This window comes from Bremia lactucae, linkage group LG12 (genome assembly GCF_004359215.1).
Source record: "Bremia lactucae strain SF5 linkage group LG12, whole genome shotgun sequence".
NCBI lineage: Eukaryota > Oomycota > Peronosporomycetes > Peronosporales > Peronosporaceae > Bremia > Bremia lactucae.
In genome coordinates, this window is record NC_090621.1 from 3190642 (window position 1) to 3213388 (window position 22747).

General features: G+C 45.4%; 2 protein-coding genes across 2 annotated transcripts; both read right to left on the reverse strand.

The window, feature by feature from the left end:
• Positions 1 to 618: 618 nt before the first annotated feature.
• Positions 619 to 3249, reverse strand: CCR75_009670 (uncharacterized protein; the record flags this gene model as incomplete). The annotated part of the gene is made up of 4 exons (XM_067967709.1): positions 619 to 907; positions 988 to 2774; positions 2849 to 2914; positions 2979 to 3249. The coding sequence occupies 4 exons, from the start codon at positions 3247 to 3249 to the stop codon at positions 800 to 802; spliced, it is 2232 nt and encodes a 743-aa protein (XP_067817875.1). The 3' UTR covers positions 619 to 799.
• Positions 3250 to 3479: 230 nt separating this feature from the next.
• CCR75_009671 (uncharacterized protein) lies at positions 3480 to 5393 on the reverse strand (the record flags this gene model as incomplete). The annotated part of the gene is made up of 1 exon (XM_067967710.1): positions 3480 to 5393. The coding sequence occupies one exon, from the start codon at positions 5391 to 5393 to the stop codon at positions 3480 to 3482; it is 1914 nt and encodes a 637-aa protein (XP_067817874.1).
• Positions 5394 to 22747: the final 17354 nt, after the last annotated feature.

Sequence of the window (22747 nt, forward strand, 5' to 3'; positions counted from 1 at the left end):
ACGTCACAATAGCGGACCTTCGATGTTGCATTTGCTCGTGCACAGCCGTCGGGATCTAACTCCACAATGTGCTGGGTATTCACACTGAGGTCTTGTGCAGTCATGCTAACGACCGAACCACAAGTGAGGCCATCGCACTCACTCGTACGACATCCACACGCCTGTAACGCTCAAAGACGTTCATTAGTTGGCCATGATGAACGAGAGACAATTATTAAATTGTTCTAGAAGGGACAACAGCATTGTGAAGCGAACCACCTGCTGACTTGCCGTATTCCCAAGCCTGCGTACGGAAGAATATGCACTAAGATGCACAAGGTCATGGTTTTGAGCACCATTATCTATCTCCAACTTCCAAGCTCTTTGCTTTAAAGTGACTTGGAAAGGATAGTTCAAGCACTTATGGCTTCGCTTACTTGAATTTTCGGGACGGTCTGGGTCATGATGGGATACCAGCATTCTTGTATTTAAAAAAATCTTTACTTGCACTTCGTTCTAGGACGGTTCCAACTTTTCTAAACCGCGCAAAAAAGTCAATGGAAAGCCGTCAGATAACGCCGCAGTTGGTGATCGTGCACGGAGAGTTTGGCGTTGATCTATGTAATGCAATGTGATACGCTGTAATTCAGAAATTAAATTGACTAAAAACTGCATGAAGTGAGTTTAGAAATTCTCTTCCTAAAATGTGGTTTTACTCTTTTTAAACCCATACGGCAATTTTTCGTTCAATAGTAGTAATTGTCCCGTCCTATCCTATATATTGATGTTTTGTCCTCTTTTTTAGCGCTCAGACTCATGTTTACGAGGAACTTTGCCACACTATTTCTTTCGCCTCTTTAAACATCACAACGACACATGTCACATTATCGGTCGACCGCTGATGAAAAATGGCATACTCAATAAGCGCCTACACAAAGAAAAACGAGAGAGAATCGCGCCATTAATCCACCACAAGCATCATCTAGCACAATCCACTCACTCACACACCTCAACAGCCCGTTGCACATCTTTCAATTCGACAAGTTTTCGACGAACAAAATCCACAGCTTCTTGATCTTTCAACACATCATACAATCCGTCACTTGCGAGCATCACAAACTCGCACTCGTCTGTTAATTCCGTGACGGTAAACTCTGGCGTCGGAATCACTAATGGACCTTTTAAAATATCGTTGGGATTCACCGGTAATTCCTGCGAATTGTACTCGTTCCGTGCTTTCGTGTCAATGTCATCGACCAAAGGCTCGACGAGATCAAACGACTTGAAAGGGGCGTCGCCAAAGGCACGCGAGACGGCCAATTCGCCCATAATACGTCCGTGAATCACAAAGCCGCCAGTCTCTCGAATCCGCTGCGCTTCGTCCGTTCGACTGGGTTTATGATCATTTGAAAGTCGTTCAGCTGTGCCATTGCGACTCAAGACAGTGCGCGAGTCTCCAACGTTGGCCACAAAGAGATACTTGCCCGCCACAAAGACTGTCGTGGCCGTGCTTCCAGCTTGCGGACGATCCGAGGTCCTTAAAAATTCTTCATCCGTACGTTCAAACGCATTGGTCAAGCGCTTCATGATGATTGATTGCAATTCCTCAATTGTCATTGTTAGTAAAGGTTTCAATTCACTCGTGTGCATGAAAAACGCGGTAATGAGGCTATGGTGGAGCACGTCACTCAAAAACGAAGATGCTTCGTCACCGCCATGGCCGTCATAGACAGCAAAGAATGACTGGGGATGCAATCCCAAACGACTTAATGGTTCAATACACAAGTCTTGAATAATCGTATGCGCGTCTTCCATATGTTTACGAGCGCCCATGTCGGCATGCGCTCCAAAGTCAAACCGATTGACAGTTAAACACGTTTGTGCCACGAGTAAATCGTCGCCAATTTCCAGTCGATAGGGTTCTTGATAACTTCCCACGAGTTTCATAAATGTCCCATTCGTCGAGTTTAAATCAATCAAATAAAATTGATTCGTCAATTCATCAAACCAAATTGCAGCATGTTTTCGAGAGAGTTCCCCATCACTTGTATGGATTTGATTCTCCGCAGATCGACCAATTCCTGCACCTTCTTGTGTAATCACAAACTCCGTGCCAGCTAATTTGCCACTTAATGCCGAGACCGTAAGACTTGGCAATTCTTCGTGAAACGATGTAACAAGAAAATCCGATTTTCCAACTCGAAATGCCACGTGAGGCTCGAGAGGCCATTGCATACGATCGCCCATATTTTCGTCATTTGCTTGGGTTTCCACGGGACTTAACCGCACAAACGTGTCCCCATTTGCTTGGTCGCCATTGACTAAATAGAAACGCCCGTGACTATACAGCACACGTGCGTGGTCGGTCTCTGCAAGGAGTGTATCGGCAGGTATACTTGCAATATTCTCACAAGTTTGGCCAATACCGCCTCCTTTCTCATCAAACGTAAAGCTTGTGACGGTATCTTCTTCGGTAAACGCCGTCATTTTAAGCACCACGTGGGTCCATGTGTGTTCGAGATACAAAGGCACTGGATCGTCTTCGACTTGGTCAGTAGCGAGATGATCGTCTATTTTGACCGATTCAGGCACGGAAGGCATTTCTTTCGAGTCATAAAGCTTGTCGTTTTCAACAATCGCGTTGCTGCTAGACGCATTATTGCCGGTAGGAGTACTATCGTTCTCCTTTGTCGGTGGTACATAGCTCCCGATACTGCTAGTATTGGAGCGAAGAAGGCGATGAACGCCTGATGTGCGGGCCCGTTGGAAAGAACTCGCTAATCGGACATCGGATTCTACGTGTTACAACGCGTATTAGTGTCTAAAGTCGCATCATGGCACGAAAAAGGACTGCAACATGGCCACGTACGTGGCGGTTCTAATCGCAAATGAGTCGAACGTCGACGATCCGGGTCATTCTCGTGTTTCCGTACCACTACAAACCACACGATATTGTCACAAAGGAAGAGAGTGTGCTTTAAATGGCCACACGATGTCACGTGCCTTGCATCTTGAGCGTCTGGACATCCTGCGCGTCCGCCATGGCGCGTCTTCTAGCGTGATGTTCTCGGTATTAAATCTACTCGTGGCAACACGAGAGATTCGGCGGTTTGATACTGAATCTTGCAATACGTTGCAAAGAATTGGCACTTGCGTACTAAACGCGCCCCACGAGGCGTAACAACGAGCCAAAGAAGAGTTGCAAGGTCTGCCAAGGGGCGAGGATGTCTCTGCCACTGCGGAACGAGATCGGACGCACTTGGTGTACATCACATCAGTCGGTTGTTTTTATTTTTTTTAAAGAAAACCTTTCAATCTATATATTAATTTGTTTTTCACGAACAATGAAAAATTCGCAATTTAAATACAAATTTACAGGAATACAATCGCCAAAAGTATAAATTAATTTGAATTCCATTTTGACAGACATCCGTAGGTTTACACACAACCATGGACAAACTTTTGAGGGACATTAAAATTGGTCAGGACTCGTAAGTCGCTCAATAGTATGAAGCGTCCGTAAATCGAGAATCTTTGGTCCGATAAAACGAAGACGCGTCATGATTGCTACTATCCCCTCGTCGGCGGGGTGCACCAGATGCCTCAAACTCGCTAAAGCCGCTGCTTTGAAAACTCGGGTCGCCATTGTAGTGGCTCTGGTCGTAATTACTATTCGTGGCCGCAAAACTCTCGTCGCCCATATATCTGCTCTCATCTGCCGTGGACATGCGGTATTCTGTCTGGCCGGACGCTTGAAAGCGCGTTTGGCCGTGATAATCACTTGCTGACGTCGATCGCGAGTCTTTGGGTTCAAAAAACGACTCGTCCAAAGACAAATCCGGTCGCTTTGTCGTCTTTTTCGACCCTTTTTGACCCATTCCATGCCATCCATTCGACAGATCTTGAATCGAATCGCCCCCAAAATCGCTCTCGTCCTCGGAAGCAAGATCCTCTCGATGTCGACTGTCATACTTTGATTGAAAGTGATTCCCCGAGTGACCAGAGCTATACATACTTTGACCATAAAACGACGACGACTGGGACGAGTATTGCGAATACTGACTCGTACCGTGTGAAGAATTTGTTTGCGCCATTGGTGGCAAGGACATTTGAGAATGCGCTAAAGCGATTTGGCTTCGTGGTGTCAACATGTCGAGGTTTGGATCATTGTACGTAAGTCGACCTCCATCGTGATCGTAAGGCTCCTGATCGAATTGGCTATTGCCAGGATTTGGCGGGTAATTGTCGTCACTAAACCCTGTTGGCGACATGTTGTGATTCTGATGATAATTTGCCGCCACTGTTGACGCTTGAGCCACGCCTTGAGTGTGATCGTGACGTCCTCTTTCAAGACCAGGGTCGTCGTCTTGGACCAGTTGATTGGTTTTCTTGTATACAAAGAGGGCGACCAGTAACACAAGCGCAATCGCGCCTGCCATCATTAAACCAAGCATTAACGTATTTGATGCAGTACTCGTGGCATTCGATGCTGCATCAGCTAATACGGACGCCGCGGCCGACGGCGATCCAGACGACGAAGATGATCGCGACGTATCTGCTTCTTGCTTTGAATCCGTACCATTGTCGGATAAATTGTCTTGTTTCGTAGTCTTGTCACTTGTTTTACTTGTCTTTAAATCGACTGTATTTGATTCGAGAGTCTCTTGAATCGTACTGGCATCCTTCTTCGTAGGAGGTTTCAAAGTCTGTTGGGTCTCGTTTAAATCACTTTTAGAGCCTACACTGGCATCGTCGTCCGATCCAGACTCGGGATCGATGATTTGTTTCCTCACTTTTAAAGAAATTGATTTCGGTGGTGCATTTGGCACGGGTTTCGACTCCTCTGGCTTGATTTCAACTTCAGTTGGAGGACTGGAGGTTGGCTTGTCAAAATTAGCATTGCTGTCAGCCGTGGGGATGGCGTCGGACACAGGCGCTGTCTGTTGAAGAAGTGGGGACCTTGTAAACGTAACCTCCGTGGTCTCGTCCTTTGGCTTTACCACACCAGTCGCTTTGTCTCGATTGGCGTCGCGCTTTGCAGGATCGACGGGTTTGTTAACAGGTAAAGGTTTGTCGGTAGCATCTACGTCCTTATTATTCACTCCCGGGGAAGCACTTGTCAAAGGCGCCCGTGTACTTGGTGCGTCGGTTGGTTTTAAAACCTCGGGCGTCGGTGTCGAGGGCTCTGCTGGTTCCGACGAGTCCGACGATGCATTCTGGTCAAGCAACCATGGCCGTTCTGGTCGTTGCGTCGCCAACGTTGGAACACGTCCATTATTGAGATCCTCTTTAAAATTCAAGACCGTTTCTGGATCCCCATCGCGACTTTGCACTGCAAAAATCTGTGCATTGGCCTGTGAATTCATGAGCAGTACCACCAGCACGAATCTGAGCCACCGTCGGTGGACCTGCATTGTCCAGCCTCCGGAGCCCGAAGCGTCACGCCAGCGCAACTTTCCTGGAATCTGCGCTGAAGGTTCGATAAAAACAGCTCTATTGTTCCCTGCACCAAAGTCTTGCGTAACCCTCTTGCCGGAATCAATAGCAGTCCACTTACTTGCCACTATCAATTCAAAACGAGGTTGATCACGTGACAAGGCAAACTGTAGGAGTCGTTATTTTGAGCTTGTGCGGCACTGTGCCTTTAGCCGCATAAGAGTCAGATGTAAAAAACTCGCGAGTTGCCCGTGTCATGCACACACATGTCTTGGTTCTGCACCGACGTTCTTGGAAAAAGCAATCATCGAGAACAGCTGTCGGCGCCAGTCTCGACCAATTGATACATACGGCAAGCGGCGGAATATCCGATCGCGTGATTTGTGCGTATTTGGCGTGAAACTTGGTCGCTCTCTGAGCTCGATTGGCGGCCCATTCAGTCGGTTTAGTCGGGAGGGGTGTGCAGTGCATTCTATATTGATAGAAACATTTGCTAAGATTCGTTCTTATTCCAGCTGACGGCTTTACGACAGACGCACGATATGGCAACTCTAGCGTAAAACTACATAACCTATAGATATTATCATTATATTTCACTTGGATTATTCGAGGTCCCTTACTCCAGCTCGCGTCCCCGTAGATTTCTCTTTTATGAAGCCAAAGCCTGGTAATATAGGCGATAAAGTTTAGCTTTGACCAAAAAAATAGTCATTCGCGCTAACGATCGGGACTGTTTATATTTAATAAAAAATGCTTACAGGAAACTGTGTTTGTATTTGTCAGGATAGCCTGCTATGTTATGGCTCAGCTGCGACATATAGGACGCACTGCAGCCAACGAGCTTACAATCGCACGAATTGTAAGCCTACGGACTCGGGACTATTGCGCCATATAAAGTTCAAGCATGAACAATCCAATATATGTGCATTATCGCGATTGTCTTCTGTGTGTTTGCGTGTTGACAACTTTGTCTTGCGTTAATTCTCTTTCAACATGCGACTATGTTACATACTGGTTACAGTCGAGGCTGTTTCCTCGTAGGAATAGTTTACCCAATAATTGTAAGCAGAGAAATAGTTGTTTTGACAGGGAAAAAATGATGCGTCTTTCACGAAGCTGGCTCACATACCCAGCTAGAATTTATGTGACGAGCAAAATCTGATATGCTGTAGAATTTTTGCTTGAAGCTCTAGATGTTGAGAATGTTTCACATTTGATTGAGCCAGACAAAATTTACCTTTCATTTGAAGTAGAAAAATGAAATGAACAGAAGAGCCTGTCTTAAGAAAATCCCGAGTTAATTAATAAGATTCTTAAATTATTCATTTAACTTCGTCGTTAATCGAGCACATTTAATGATTAATAAACCTTTGTAATTTAATTATTAAATGCAATTTGAGGTCCCTTTTTTTAAATTTATTATTCATATAATTTTTCTTGATGAAAAAAATCAGATACTGTAAAATAATTGAAAGCACTAAACACGTCTGAAGAAATCTCGTATGTGTAACGGGGTGTATCGTTACATGAAATTAACACTTAAAGGCTGTTAATTAATATATTATCTAAAACGTAGAGAATATTTGGAGGATATTACTCTATGTAGTTATGTTCAAAATTCTTATCCATAAATAGGTATAGACCATTTTATCTATTTCGCAGACTAATCAGCTGTAGAGATAAACAAAAGAGAGATACAGATAAGATCAGATAAGTATTCAATTGCATGTTTAGTATTAGATTATAATTAGGTTTGCATTTACAAGATAGATAGAAGAGATACTTACTTATATTAATACAGTTTTCATTTAACCCTCTTTAAGTTAGTTGCCTTAAAGAGAAGTCTTCCTCTGCACGTACTAGTGTACGTGAAATAATGTAGGGCACCACTTGCAACTGAGGCAGTGCGAAATGGACTTGTACTGAAGCAGTTCAAGTCGTAGTGCCCCGTTACAGTATGTCAGGCTGAGCGATTTGGTTTGTGCGGATTGCTCCAACGCTGTCCTTCATCTGCTGTACGGACTTGAGAAAACCCAGCGCGCCGCCATCCTGTTGCAGCCAGATTGTCTCAAGCAACTCGAGTGCTTTCTGAGCATCTACGACAGCGATTCCTGCTCGTCCTCAGGCTGAGTCGGGAGGTGGTCCTCAATGATTTCATCCACGTCTGGAATGTATGATGTGATCCGCTCGGTAGGATAGTCTAGCAGGTTGCGGATGTTCATCACGATAGGATACCTGAAGCGTCTAATCTGATGTTCCATCTCCACCATGACTTCATTGTCAAGGCACTGCTCCTCTAGGACTGGTGCAGCATCAGCTGGTTCTGACCGGATGTTGCAATGCCGGTAACAGTTATGGATGGTCTCAATGCGGACATCGTTAGACCAAGTTGAGACTGACACCTAGATAGCATGAAAGATGTTTATCTTTGCCGGCTCAACGACACCATTGTCGAGATCCTGAAGGAGCATACGGGAGAAGCTGCGCCTAGTAGGCTTTGAGGTTGCGTAGGATACCCTGGTCGCACGGCTGAAGCTTCGACGTCATGTTGGGCGAAATATAGTAGATTGTCGTGTTGCGAATTGCGATTCGCTGCGACAGATCAGCAAGCAGGACGTGTGCACTGCAGTTGTCCAGGATCAGCAGCACCTTGCGGTTTGCCATTCTCCCATCGAAGTCCCTCAGTCACTCCAAGATGATAATTTGTGTTATCTAGGCCTTCTTGTTGCTGCGATACTGATAGCCAAGGTTCTGGAGATTGACATGGCGGGAGCAGCGAGAAGTGGCGTAGTGCCAATGATCCATAGGGGCCTCTGTCGGACCCATCACCATTGCAGTAGACAGTCACATTTATTCCTTGTTTGCTTTCACCCCTTCAGCTCCCTGTTGCAAGCGAAGTGTCAGCTTGAAACAGAAGAGTTGCATTAGCCACCAGATAACAAAATTTGGTGTCCTTCGCAGAGTGCTTACCTGCATCCGATAGAACAAGCCAGTCTCACCCATGTTGTAGATATTCTTCCATTTATACTAATTGAGGACCTCGCATAAGGGAGAAAGCGCATCCTCCTCATCAACCATGTCCATCGCGCCGCTCTCTCCGAACTGCGATAGGCGCGGATTCCATTCAGAGCTATATAGGATTCCAGCCATCCGTTGGAAAGCTGAAATAGTTCATGTCCTGGACAAAGAAGGTCCAAAATCCGCTCTGCATGTTCACGGGCAACGTCTCCGCTAAGACTGATACGATCCGAATGGGCATTAAACCAAGCCAGCAGAGCTGATTCCATCAGTGAATACATTACTGCTGTCTTCTGAAAGTCGAAGATGGTCTGCCTTCTTCTTCGGCGTGCTGGAGACCGTCGCCTGGCTGACCCCCAGCTGATATTTGTCCTGAAGTCAATTGACAAGCTGTGCCTAGATCAGTGCGGGATTCTATGTGTAATGTTTGCAGAGAGCCACACGGACATCGTCCGTCATTGTGGCGTGCTCCTCCCAGAGGCATTGTTGATGCGCTGCTGAGTTCTTCTTGGGGATTGTGGGAGAGGCCTTTCTTTTATAACCACATCCCTCCAAAAAAGCGAAATAATTAATTTATCTGTGGGATACTACACCTGTCTAAAATTCTAAACTTTTTAAATTTATCAGGAAAGGGCGTCCCAACATTATTAATTTAGACAGGTTATACTGTAGTCGTTATTCAAAAATAGTCACAAATCTGAGTATTGTTATTTAATATTTCTCAATTGAAACGTATGATGTTAGCATACTCGCCGCTATCGACGTGTACACGCCCGTCGAAAGGTCGGTGAAAATATACTCGTCTTGTTCCACGAGACGGAAGAGTCATGCCGGTAACCTCCCAGATGGGAAGGCTTTTTATAAATCTTATACACGATTTGCGTTCGACAAGTCTCATTTTAAATAGCTGAGCTTCTAACGCGATAGTGTCATAAAAATCATTTTCCAAGTCTGAGCATCTTCACAAAAAGATGCATGATACTAGCTAGACTCATTCACGGTCTCAATTGCCAACCCTACTAAAGCATGGGCTATTTGCGCACGTACAAGCACTAAATAGCTCATGGCGTAAGTAATCAAGCGTTTGCGGGCCAAGACTTTTAAGGGGACTAAATAATCATGACGGGGCATATATTAAAGCCCACTCGCGCCCACCTATTATTTGCTGCCTGATTACTATTGCTCAAAGAGCGCATCCGCAGCGACAGGACCTTCCATGAAGAATTAAGCAACTTGGAACGAAAAATCGAGGAAATAAGAGCCTACAGAATTCATAGTATCATTCTCCTGATCGAATAAAGAATCCGTACCATATGAAGTGCCGAAAACCATATTTTTTATGGCTGTGCCAAATCGAAATTGTGCACTGCAATTTGCCAGAGTAGCAACCATGCAACGGAATATAAAATTGTAATGGGGCATACTTCGGTTGAAGTGTACAATTCACAACACACCTTTTGCTATTAAGAACTTAGATAATAAATAAAGGGGAATGTTATTTCCACCCCACCATTTCGTTATTTCCACCCCATGCAAAAAAATACCGTCGCTGCCAACTTGATTCCGATTAGCCAATCAGAAGCATTATGTATAACGCTTCGCATATTTATTTATATGGGCGGAAAAAGACAAATAAGGGGTGGAAAAAATAATGACGGGTGGAAAAAATAATGACGGGTGGAAATAACAAATGCTGGGGTGGAATGGCAAGTTGATGAAGTGGATAAAAAATACTTATTTAAGAGCCAGATATTCGGCGTTAAGGGCACCTGCGTGCATTGTGACCCTTATTCCTGCAAATACTGCAAAGTCTTCAACGAATTGCTGCTTATACAATCTCAAATTCAGATGGATAAAAGGACTTATTTAAAAGAGCCAGAGATTGAGCGATGGGGCACCTGCGTGCATTTTGACCTGATTGTATGCAAAGTTTCGAGCAATCCGCTACTTGAACAAACTCAAATTCAGATGGATCTCGTTGCCTTGATGATTGATGCACATTATTATTTTTTGTGACGGTCTAGATCCAGTTGAGCGACCACGAGTACGCTAAGGGACAGAATTCTTGGAGCCATATCATCCAGACTGCAATTTATCGTAGCTGTTCCCATAATGGTTTCTTGATGGCGATACTCCACCATGTTGTAACGTTCTTTGACAGCCTCTAATATGGTGGCAACATTTTGTCTACCCACTTCAGGCATGGCTGCAGGCGCAGCTGCATCCAAGCGCCATTAATGGTGGAAACTCTTAACAGTGAGAGGGCGGCCACTTCTTAGAAAAGCAGATTATTTGATGCTGACAGGGTATTCCATTCTTGAATTACACGCAACTGAACAGGTTATGGTGGCATTGGTAGGATCTTCAGATAACTCATAGCTCAAAGCATTTTCCTAGTGCGTATATTGAAATGCGGCGCACTACAGCAAAGAAAGGGATTTTCTGTGTTTGTGCATGACTTGCATTCGCTCCTACGACAGCTAAACACCAAGATTTTCAATCTGGGCTTAAGCAGCATGAGCTACGCGAGTTTGTACATCACCCAAGTTTTTTCCGGAACACTTATGTAGCTCTTTAACATATGATGAAGCCCTTCAGCTCTCGATGATGTGACGTGGCCAAAATGCATGCAATTCCTGGTGTATGCGTAAATAAATTAATTTTTATGTGTCAGACAGGTGGTATCCGGATAGGCCAGCATGTTAGGCAGTGCAGTATATGTTGAGTGCATGCTTATCATGAGATTGATTTACACTTCCTCTGATTTCGAATAGATTACATCTGTCCGACTCTTCACGAATTTATTCCAGTCATCCCCAGGTCCAAAAAACTTACGACAATTTGCTAGAGCGTTTTTTTAAATATGTTAAACGCATAGAAGATGGGTTGAGGTGGGAAATGTTATTTCAGGGCATTCTTTAGGGCAAATTCTCGGTCTGTTGTGATTGTCTGTGGCAGTTGATCGAGAGCCCAAAGGTAGTCCGCTTCACGTTCATGCCTGATGAAAGCAATAGCAATTGGGAGGAAGTGTTGAAGCTTGTGACACCAGTGATATGGAGGATCCGGCATTATGAATCGATCACAGATATCCTTACGCTTTGGTGGTGGACTGCACCTATCTAGGTGCAGTCCGCCACCAAAGCGTATGGATGTCTGTAAAGGAGTTCCACAGATTTTTGGCTGGCATAGAATAGGTGTGAAAAGATGATGATAATCATCTTTCACACCTATAAACCCACTCTGCATGATGCAGAATGTCAAATAGAGCGTCCAGTGGTGTACGATTGCGAAGCTCTTCTGCTCGCACCGCTGGCGCTCGTTGTAGATTGTCCTTCCTATTGCTTTTGTGCTGGGATCTATTTGGCGTAGGGTTGTGACAATTTCTTTCGGCGCAATCCCAGCCTTAAGAAGTTTTTGTACTAACAAATTTTGCTCTGATTGAAAGCGTCAGGCAGTCGGATGACTACTTATGTTGTCTGAAGGTTCATGATTATGTTCCCTATGAAAAGTTCGCAGTTGCAAGCTGTTATCGCTTGGTAGACGCCCTGATAGACGAAACGGGCAATTAGTCAATCGGCTCGCAGAGTTTCGCGGCAACTCAAGTCATGTTGCTGCCCTTTGCAGGTAGGTACCACGTCGATCGCATTACAAAATAATCTTCTTTTTGTCGGAATTTAGGGTAGACACAGCATATCCTTCTGCATGAGCGAATTCGCGAGCTGCATCCGTCAGGGCCATTGTGCTGGGAAAGGATGCATTGGGTGGTGTGGTGGAAGCATTGTAGAACAGCCTGACAAGGAAGAAAGTAGAAATTGAGTGTGATATAGAGAATGTATTGTGATTGATAATAATTCGTAGGACCCGCTTGTTTACAAGTCAAAAAGAAGGATATGGAGAGTAGATCAACTTGACCCAGCCCGATTCAAAACGATGTTTTTTTATCGTGAAAAAAAATATGCGGAGCGCAATAAGTAAGGCTTCTGATTGGCTAAAACAATCCCATTTTTATGTAGGTGATACGAAATACGAGTAGTAGCCACCAGATAGAGATCTGGTGGAATTAAGGTAAGGTTCCACATTTTAAATTTTAATTAAAGTTTAGTTTTTCGTATAATCTTAATGAATTAAGTCCGATTCGCCAATCTACGCCTGAGTCTTTATAAGTCCGAGCGTCTGCTGACATAGATCCATTTCTCAAACTTTTAGGGGTGAAACGCGTAGCGTTTGATAACCTTACAAATTTGTTTGGGCTGGATCGTAGAGATCACATCCTTTTCAGGGCCCAAAGGTTCTTGTTGCAAGGCTTAAAGCCTTTCTGCAACATGAATCTTTCTATATCGGACCACTTAGCAGCATTTATGCAACTCGGTAAATTCCTGTACCTGATCAGGAGCCTAAGGCTTGCCCTCTTGTTGTCAGTGTTGAGACATATGAGGACAAGAGAGAGAAAATCTCCTTGTTTGGATCGAAACATATGGAAATGGCCATACCCCTGCCATGATCCTAACAGAACAACAAAAGTGGTGATGACAACTTCTTAGCTCGGTGGTGAAGCCTGTGAGTGAGCATCACATGTAGCACGTACACAGACGACGCATTTCCCACGCTGGATTCGCACCTATTCGCAATGAAAGTTGCCCCACACAAGTGAAGTAATTAGACCCACCACTTGTGTAACGGGGCACCTTTCAATAGTACTGATCAGTACTAGTTAACCTTACACTGATTACAATGTAGGTGAGATGCCTCGAAATTACACGTACACAAAGTTACAGAGGAAGGTTTCTATGGATCTTAGGGTCTTTAGCTTACAGGTCTAGACTAAGGCTTATCAATAGAGAATAGTAAAGCTGTATTAATGTATTTAGTTTCCTAAGTAACGATCATCTATCTACTTCTGAACGTATTATATTAATATTTAACTAAGGATGTCGCGTCCTTGCGATCCACACTATCCTTGTCTTATAATGATTGACTGGACTGATTTAGACTTAAATCAACCGATCAATAGACCTAATGTTTTATTGTATCAATTACCAAATTTGGTAATATGAGTACTATTTAAGTTAAAATTAATGAAGATATAATTTCGTATTTCTTTGTTTATTTCCTCTTATAGGAAATAATACCTATGAAACGAGACACCCCATTTCATCACCCCACCTTAACTAACAGTCACTATTGCGACTGATGTAGGGTGACCGGAAATACTATTATGTCTTTCCGTGTAATTTTGCATTATTGATTTTAATCAAAATACCGTTATTATTTGCCTTATTGATTTTGACCGAGATCAACATGGCGACAAACAAGTCTGTGCGCGTGGCCCGTGAGGCCGCAAAGCTGGCAGCTGCACGGATTAGTGCAGCTGTTAGTATTGCAAATGTTTAAGTAGACGCTAATGCGTCGACTGTGTGGAATACGTAACCTCCTACCCCAATTGAAGGTGACTGAGATATGTCATCTGATAATATAATTGCAGGTGACGGTGACAAGTCACCTGCTACACCAATTGTAGGTGACTGGACCAAGTCACCGGCACCGCCCGACTCAGTGGCTACTGTAAATGCCGCCGGATCACCTAAGGACGAGTCCGTTAAACCTTTGGTTTCTAATGTGACAACCTAAGAGGTGATGACGAGTTTGGTGGGGAGTCATCGGATGGTGACTTCGTGGGCGATGATCACTCTGGTGACTAAGTATACGTCACTAGAAACTAAGTGATCTGTAGGGAAGAGTGTTACTGGTGGTGCTAGTTTGCATACGCCAGGAAAGGAGTGATTCTAGGGATTGCTTCAAGGGCCAAGTTAACGTTAACATGCGCCATCAAGAGAGGAATCGCAAAACGTTGCGGCTCGCTCCTGAAAATAGACATAGTTTCCCCTCGAAGAATAACCTAATTCGTTGGTCTGGTATGACAACGATCGATATCACATTCCGTTATTTGACTCAGCCAGGCTTCACTGGTGAGAATGAGACGGAATTCTTTATCGGCATCGGTAGTACTCTTCTATGCGGGGGAAGGATGCAAACCTTTGCTCCAAGCTTGGACAGCCTTTGTGCTCAATATGCAAAACATAGGCCTGACAAGCTAAATGCTCTCCGTGAACGGTTCGAGAAACGGACCGTAGTCGGTGCACACTATAAGCTACAACGTTTGTCTAGACAGGCAGGAATTCCTTGCCTTTCGTGGGGGGACTCATGTCAATGCTGTTTTAAAGGGGCAGGTCATGCCTCTAAAGAAGCATGTACCCCAAAGCTTGAGGTAGAGAGCAAAGAAATATTCCCTTAAAGATTCTCATTTGAGGACGCTCATCTAACAAGATGCATCAAGGGATTGAGAACCTTCAATACTATTACGAGCGCGGGAAACGTTCGTTCTTGATGGACTCTCTGTCGAGGCGGATGTTCTCATCGTACTGCAAGACGAGACCCGTCCAACATCAGTTGGGAACGAGGTTCCTAACTATCATGCGAGGGTGGATACCCTCGCCAACGAACGAGATGACTCGTTCGAACCCCCTTTACCTCACGGCGGTTCAAGAAGCTTTCAACATGAAAATGCTTCTCATCACTCGAATTTGTCAACGGATGTGGAGGGGGGGGAATCGGGATCGACTCATTTGACGAGCCCGAATCAACATCGTGATTGGACCACTCCTCTTATTATCTAAAGGAGGATCTTGATCACGAGCGAGCCCATCGCAGCGAGTTAGCGGTGACTGTCGACAATGTGTTTCGTGACCATATGAAAAATTGTGCGCAGGTTGCGACTGAACAAATGGCGAACAAGAGGACATGTCAGTCCCTTCAAAACGAGCTGGTGACAGCTCGTCAGAAGATCTCTTCCTTGAAGGAAAGAGTGGATCGTCTGGTTCAAGAGAATCAGACTATGTTCCGAGACAACAAGGCTTTGGCTCGAAACCATCAGGCTTTGGCGATGCCCTCGACCGTTCCGGTGTAACCCGGAATTGGAAGAAGCCTCGTACCCATAGATACCCAACATAAAACGTAGGATGCGCGCACGCATACCACGAGGCAGCGATGTAGAACACAAAACGGCCCAATATACCTGGGCAGTAATTTATCACTGCCTTCATCACGACATGTTTCAGAAGGTCAACCGTAGACAGTACGACTGGGTTATTAGAATTAATTGATGGTATGTTGTCTTCCGTTTCTGTTGGTCCACCGCATCAGCGATGGACTCCTGTACAAGACGGACCCATGCTTCTCAAGCCAAAAAAAATTACCTGCTATCTCTTTTTTTGTTTTCAGTGCGACCGGCTCGCACTGCGGTATTTAAATCTATTCGTTATTAAGAGTATTATCGTTCTCATTAATAATTTTCTTTTTGATGTTAAGTCTTTCAGCATCGTTATTAAAGTCAGTAATAACATTATTGTTATTACTGAGTTTGTCCACCTCAATGTAAATTAAATCAACATTAGTATCTTTCGCATTGACCTTAGTGCTAATGCGTGATGAGCAAGAGCTAAACTTTTTTTTTGCTCGAGCGAGTCCTTGTATTCCCTAGATAGTTCCATGCGAGTTGCCTATGGATTAAGGCACTCGACATTAGATCGAGCTCAAACCGGGCTCGAAGTACTGTGTCAGTGAAGCAGTGGCCACTGCCACGTGAAGAAGTACTTGCGATCGATAAATTCTTTACCGGTCGCGTAAAAGCGGGCCATGAAAGGAGGTCAACCTCCCCACATAGCTCTCCAACCTTCTGTGTGCCGAAGGCGACAGGAGGGTGGCGGATAGTGCACGCATTTAATAAACTGAATGCTGCAACGGTACCGGCTCAAACGCCGATACCTAGAAAAGACGTAATCATAGATGGTATGTCTAAGAGTACCATCTTTCCGTCTATGGATCTGATGGATGAATTTTATCAGATCCTTATGCGTGAACAAGACATCCCGTACACAGCAGTGAGCACTCCCAGTGGGATGCTTTGGAAAAAGCTATTAATGCCACAGGAGCTTAGTAACGCTCCTGCAACTTTCAACAGATGCGTAACGAATCCGTTGAGTCCGGTGCAAAAATTCGCACCGAGTTATTTTGACGATTTTTTCGTCCATAGTCAGACAATTGACAGAAAGGCGGACGTGGAAGTTCATAAAAATCACGTTCGTCAGATTTTTACATTTATGCAAAAGCACATGTTGCACGCAAATCTCGAGAAGTGCATATTCGCTGCAAGCGAAAAAACACTTCTTGGGTGCATCGTCGGTAAACACGGCGTGCGCCCTGATCCCGAAAAGATCAAGGCAATTACCGACTGGCCATTTCCAGTCGATGTCAAGGGACTTAGAAAGTTCCTTGGGCTAGCGGCGTACTTGCACAAGAACTCCCGCAATTATGTTGAGAAGGCAGATCATCTCTCTCGTCTCTTCAAAAAAGACGGAGAATGGTTATGGCACGCTGATTGTCAGCGTTCCTTTGAAGATATCAAGCAAAGCTTGATGCAATCGCCTATCTTGGCGATTGCAGATCAAGACAGACCATTCCATGTGGTCTGTGACGCCAGCGATTTCGCAATCGGCTGTGCGTTAATGCAATACGATACAGATGGCGCGGAGCGCGTCGTCTGTTACCAATCGCGTCAGCTGCAACCAGCTGAACGCAATTACCCAGTGCATGACAAGGAACTCCTTGCCATGAAATATGCATTGGCTAAATTTAGGATCTACCTCCTAGGAGATAGATTGTACAACGTATATGCGGACCATGCGTCATTATGCACGGCCGTAAATAGCCCACACCACTCGCAAAGAATGGCGAGGTGTCTTTCCTTCTTCGCGGCGTATAATTTCTCCGTAGAATATAAACCAGGACGACTTGATGTCGTCGCTGATGCTGTTCGTCTTCGGGAAATCCGAAAACGAAGTCCATAGATACGGACTGCCAACATTCTGCCGAAGTGGGAGAGGTTAAAGAGGTACACGGCGGGGCTTCACCCGTTGACATACCTCGCAAGCACGAATGTACTTGCGCAAGAATTGATACTGGCATGGCCAGTAAATGTCGTGACTTGCTGTAAGATAAGTTGTCTCACGTCCACGATGTCCACTTGTTGGTCTTTGGGCACTCATACATGATGCGCAAGCGCGAATCATTGTACAACTTTGAGCTTAGGGGTAGCTTCAGAGTCCGCATCATTAGGGCATTTCGACCCTACTGCACTTCTGCATTTCCCGACCCCTCAGTCGTTGATGCAGAACTCAGGCATCTCGCACGCAAGTTCTTGCCGTCGCCCTTTGGGTAGGGAGTCCTCTTGCTGGGCGTCTTCGCCCCAACAGGGACCCTGGCATAGCAAAGAGCCATCATATGGCCGCGCTTGCCCGCATTTTAAACAGACCACGTCTGCATTGCCCAACTTCAAGGGAGTGGCATCTGACCTCTCGGCCGACGGCTTATACCAAGCTATCGCCGAGACACAGCTGTAGGATTGCTCCTCAACTAAGGCAATTTGGATTGCCTTTTCCATCGTCGATGGCACCTTTCTGAAAAGGACCTGTTGCGATGGGCCATGCCGTAGTTCGTTCAAAAACATGGGCACCTTAATGTGCTCCGGGATCTGACCTACAGTAATGGACGCCGACAGCGAGCGCATCTCTTGCACATACTCTTGCAGAGATCGCTTCGCCTGTCGCGGTCCAAAGAGGCGCGCCTGAAGCAACACTTCGTTGTTCGGCGGCTGGTACATGGCGCGAATGTTTTTTTTTAAGATCGCCCATGTAGGGAACGCCTTTCTGTCCGCCATAAGCGCCGAGTAAGCCCACTCTGAGGCCTTACCACGCAGATGCGACATGGCGTACGACACCATCCGTGATGAGATGCGCGACACCGCATTGCTCCACAGCTAACAGCTTGTGAACATTCGTGTTCGCTGCAGTTCCATCCGAATGGGCCTCAGCTGATGCGGCCGGCAGAGAGCATCTTAACAGTCCTGATAAGAGCCTCGCTCCAAGCTTGCTCATGCCTCAGCTCATCCTGAGTCTGAGTGACGGACTCCGCCGCAGCATGGCTATGTGCCACGGACACGGCTCTTCGCTGTCCGAGCACGAATGTCTCAAACTTCTCCAACTGAGAAACATGTTGCTCAAAAGTTTGGCCAGGGCTTGTTCACCAAGTCCCTGCGCCAAGTGCCCTGCCACCTCCCGATGATTCTCGGAGAGGTGGGGAAACGAGCCCAATCGATGTTGAGGCTCATCCTCACGTACACACGCAGAGATGCGGGTCGTGGGAAGGATATCAAGCGCTACGAAGTGTAAGCGGCACGTCTTATTATGGTAACGCTCTACTTAGACACACACCATAGCATAGCGAGGACGCGGTTAAACCGTCTTCTCTTGCGTGCAGTGAGGTAGTTGTGGTGGGCGCCTTAGAGACCTCACCCAACGCACTTAAAAGTGTCGTCACGGGAGCGGTGATCCGGCTCCTCGGATTATCGCTCCCGTGACGACACTTTTACCGCACTTACCAAGTTGGAAGCAGCTTTCAGAATGACATAAATCTAATCGTATTAAATTTATGTACCTATTTTTACCAATCAGAAATGTCATCGGTGTGGATAATTCTATTATGTATGGCTAGCTTATCTTTCTAGATACCTCGCGCAACGGATGACGCTAGCCGTCATCCCTCCTAATGTGAATGCACCTATGTGCATCACATACACATGAGCTGGTCACAAATGTGAATCACACCCGAGTGGTGGGTCTAATTACTTAATTTAAGTAATTGACCATCCCCTTAAGTACACCAAGTGTACTTAACGGGGATTGTGTAACATTCGGGCAACTTTAGCCCGTTACAGAATTGGTCAGAGAATTCTCAAGCGCCAGGAATTAACGCTGAGTACTTTATCTAGGAGGCGGAATACAAGAGATGTTTGATATGAGCAAAGTTGTAACGGGGCACTGCTGACTTGTACTGCTTCAGTACAGGTCCACTTCGCTCTGCCTCAGTGGGAGTGGTGCCTCACGTCACTTCACCAACACTTGTACGTGGAGAGGAAGACTCTCTTTAAAACACTTGATATAAAAGGGTTAAAGATTACTGTATTAAATATAATTAAGTTCTTCTCGTTTTATATCTATTTATGCTAACTTGTTTATATACTAATAATAAATATGTAATAAAAGTCTTATCTGTCACTCTCTTTGCGCGCGTCCAGCGCTGACTGTACCGCGGAGCAAGTAAATACAATGGCCTAAATCTACCAATGGATAAACTTTCCGAATATTACTTTGTAAAGTAATATTTCTTAATATTCTCTACCTTTTAGATAATATATTGATTAACAACCTTTAAGTGTTAATTTCATGTAACGATACACCCCGTTTCATCACCCCTCCCTTAAACGAAAATCACTCTGACTGTCATTGGAGAGAGTGGTCACTATAAGACCCCTTCATTAAAACAATGTTGATTGGTCAGAACCATCATTTTTATTCAATCACATGGTTAAAAGTACATGCAGTATGCAAATAGTGCCTCGCCTTCGGCTGCGGTTCATGCAGCCGCGGGCGACGCATTATGGTCTCTTGCGGCAGACTTTCCGTCTGTCGTAGTGTCATCTTCTTCCGAAACTCTAAATGCTACGGGTGCACGTGGTAATGCACCTCTTTGGAGGTCGACAAAAAATGCGAGTCAGACGAAATGGCCGACTCGGGGAGAACAGAACAGTCGCCTGATCATCGTCAGGCGGCTGACTATAAGCCTTCGAATGAGGGGGCTCATTCAGGTAGACGTGCTGGTAGCATTATCTACAGCATGTTTGGTTCCGACGATGAGGATGATTCTTCGTCGCCAGCACCGTCTCCCGTGCCGTCACCCGCACATATTTCTGTGCGTGGTGATGACGATGGCGTAAGCCATCGTAATAAAAGTTCTTGTGGTATCCCTGCTTCAGTGGCCCCCACTCAGGGGAGTGAAGTCAATAGAATGTCTTGTCTTGCTCCTGAGAAAAAGCCGTGGCTTTTGCCCGAACAGCTAATTAATAGCTTGTCTATAGAGACTATTCCTCACAAAAATTTTTTTTTTATTGCGACAAATCTTCATGGCTTTGATCCCAGCGCGAAGAACTTTAACGCTAAGAAAGATGTTTATCTCGATGCTTTCTTAAAGCATTGATGGTATATGGCAACAATAAGCGAGATAAAGTCTCGCTTATGCAAACCTGGAGCGCGTTCATTCGCAATGTCAAAGGCATTGGACGCGAAGCCTTGCTCAAAGACTTAACGCGATTCGCGTTAAGTTTTGAGAAACGAACTCCAACCGGTGCAAGGTATAAATTGCATCGATTGTTACGTGAGGCAGGACTTCCATGCCTCTCGGAACAGATTCGCAACTGATGGTACGGGCGGAGCCGACCAACGTAAAATATAGGATGCGTTCGCATCCTACGTGGCAATTGTATTGTGTACGCATTGCCTCTGCGACGCAGTAGACGGAAAAGATCAATGAGTTTGGGTAGTAGTTTACTGCTATCCACATAAGTGACTACACGCTTAATTAAATTTACGGTGGAGAGTAGTACTAGGTCATTGATTTTAAATAGAAGAACAATTGCTCTTCCATGTTTATCTGCGTTCCGTTTCTGACGGTCCACTGCATTAGCAATTGAATCCTGTACGAAACGGATTTCGGATTCTCGAGCCAGCAGAAATTCCTCTACTGACTCATTTGTTTTGTCTATTTTAGTGCGCTTTGTGCGCACTGTCATGAGATTTTTCTCATCTGCGATGTCGATTGCTTCGACATCGACATCATTCGCGTCGTTGTTAATTTCGATGAGTGATGAGCACGAGCCAGAATGGTTTTGCTCGTGAGAGTCCACCCCCCTTTAACTAGAGAATCCCTGTAATTGGGTGAGTATGCGTGGATGGCGTAAGCCATTCACGAAGAACGGTGTATGCGTTGTAGACGTGCGCAAGTACATTCATCCTTGCGAGGTATATCAATGAGGAAGCGTAGCCCTTCATCCCGTGCACCTCTCCAACCTCAATCACTTCCGGCAGAATGTTGGCAGTCCGTATCTATGGACTTCGTCTTTGGATTTCCCGAAGACGATCACAAAAACAATGGAATCCTTGTTTTTGTAGTAAAATTCAGCAAGATGGTACATCTTGCTGCAGTACGCGAGTCGATCTCGACTCCGGTCTGTGCCCGTGTCTTATTCGACACGGTATTCAAACTCCACGGGTTAACCACTGAACTGGTCTTCGATAGAGATCCACGGTTCATGGCGGCGTTATGGCAATCCGTGTTCCGATCTCTCGGAACACGGCTGACTATGTCAACTTCTGATCATCCAGAGAGACTGAACGCGTAAATCGCGTCCTCGAACGGATACTTTAAGGTTATGTCCAATCGTATTTGATTTAAAGCAAATTTTTACTGATGGCTGAATTAGCCATCAATAATTTAGTGCATGCGAACTGATACTGGCGGGGCCAGTGAAAGTCGCGACTTACTGTGAAATAATTTTTCTCACGTCCACGATGCCCACTTGTTGGTGCATCGTGACGTTCATACATGATGCGCAAAGCGCAAATCATTGTGAGTTGGGATGACGACACGTGGAGTGTCGCAGGCAACGGCATGTAATACAATAAGACGTTGCATGTTGTGGAATGCGCAGCCGGCTCGAAACCGGGTCGGCGTGATAACGCATCAGCGACGACATTAAGTCGTCCTGATTTATATTCCACGGAGAAGTTATACTACGCGATGAAGGATAGCCACCTCGCCATTCTTTGCGACAGGTGTGGACTATTTACGGCCGTGCGTAATGCCGCATGGTCCATTTATACAATGAACGGGCTATCTCCGAGGAGATAGACCCTAAACTTAGCCAGTGCATATTTCATGGCAAGGAGTTTTTTGTCATGCACTGGGTAATTGCGTTCAGCTGGTTGCAGCTGACGCGATTGGTATCTAAACGACGCGCTCCGCGCCGTCTGTATCGTATTGCATTAACGCACAGCCGATTGCGAAATCGCTGGCGTCTCATACCACATGAAATGGTCTGTCTTGATCTGCAATCGTCCATCTTGGCGATTGCATCAAAATTTGCTTGATTCCTGTAAAGGAACGCTGACAATTAGCGTTCCATAATCATTTCTCGTCTTTTCTTTTTCAAGAGACGAGAGAGATGAACTGTCATCTCGGCATAATTGCGTGAGTACTTGTGCAAGTACGCCGCTAGCCCAAGACACTTTCTGAGTCCCCTGATATTGACTGCAACTGGCCAGTTGGTAATTGCCTTGATCTTTTCGGGATCAGGGCACACGCCGTG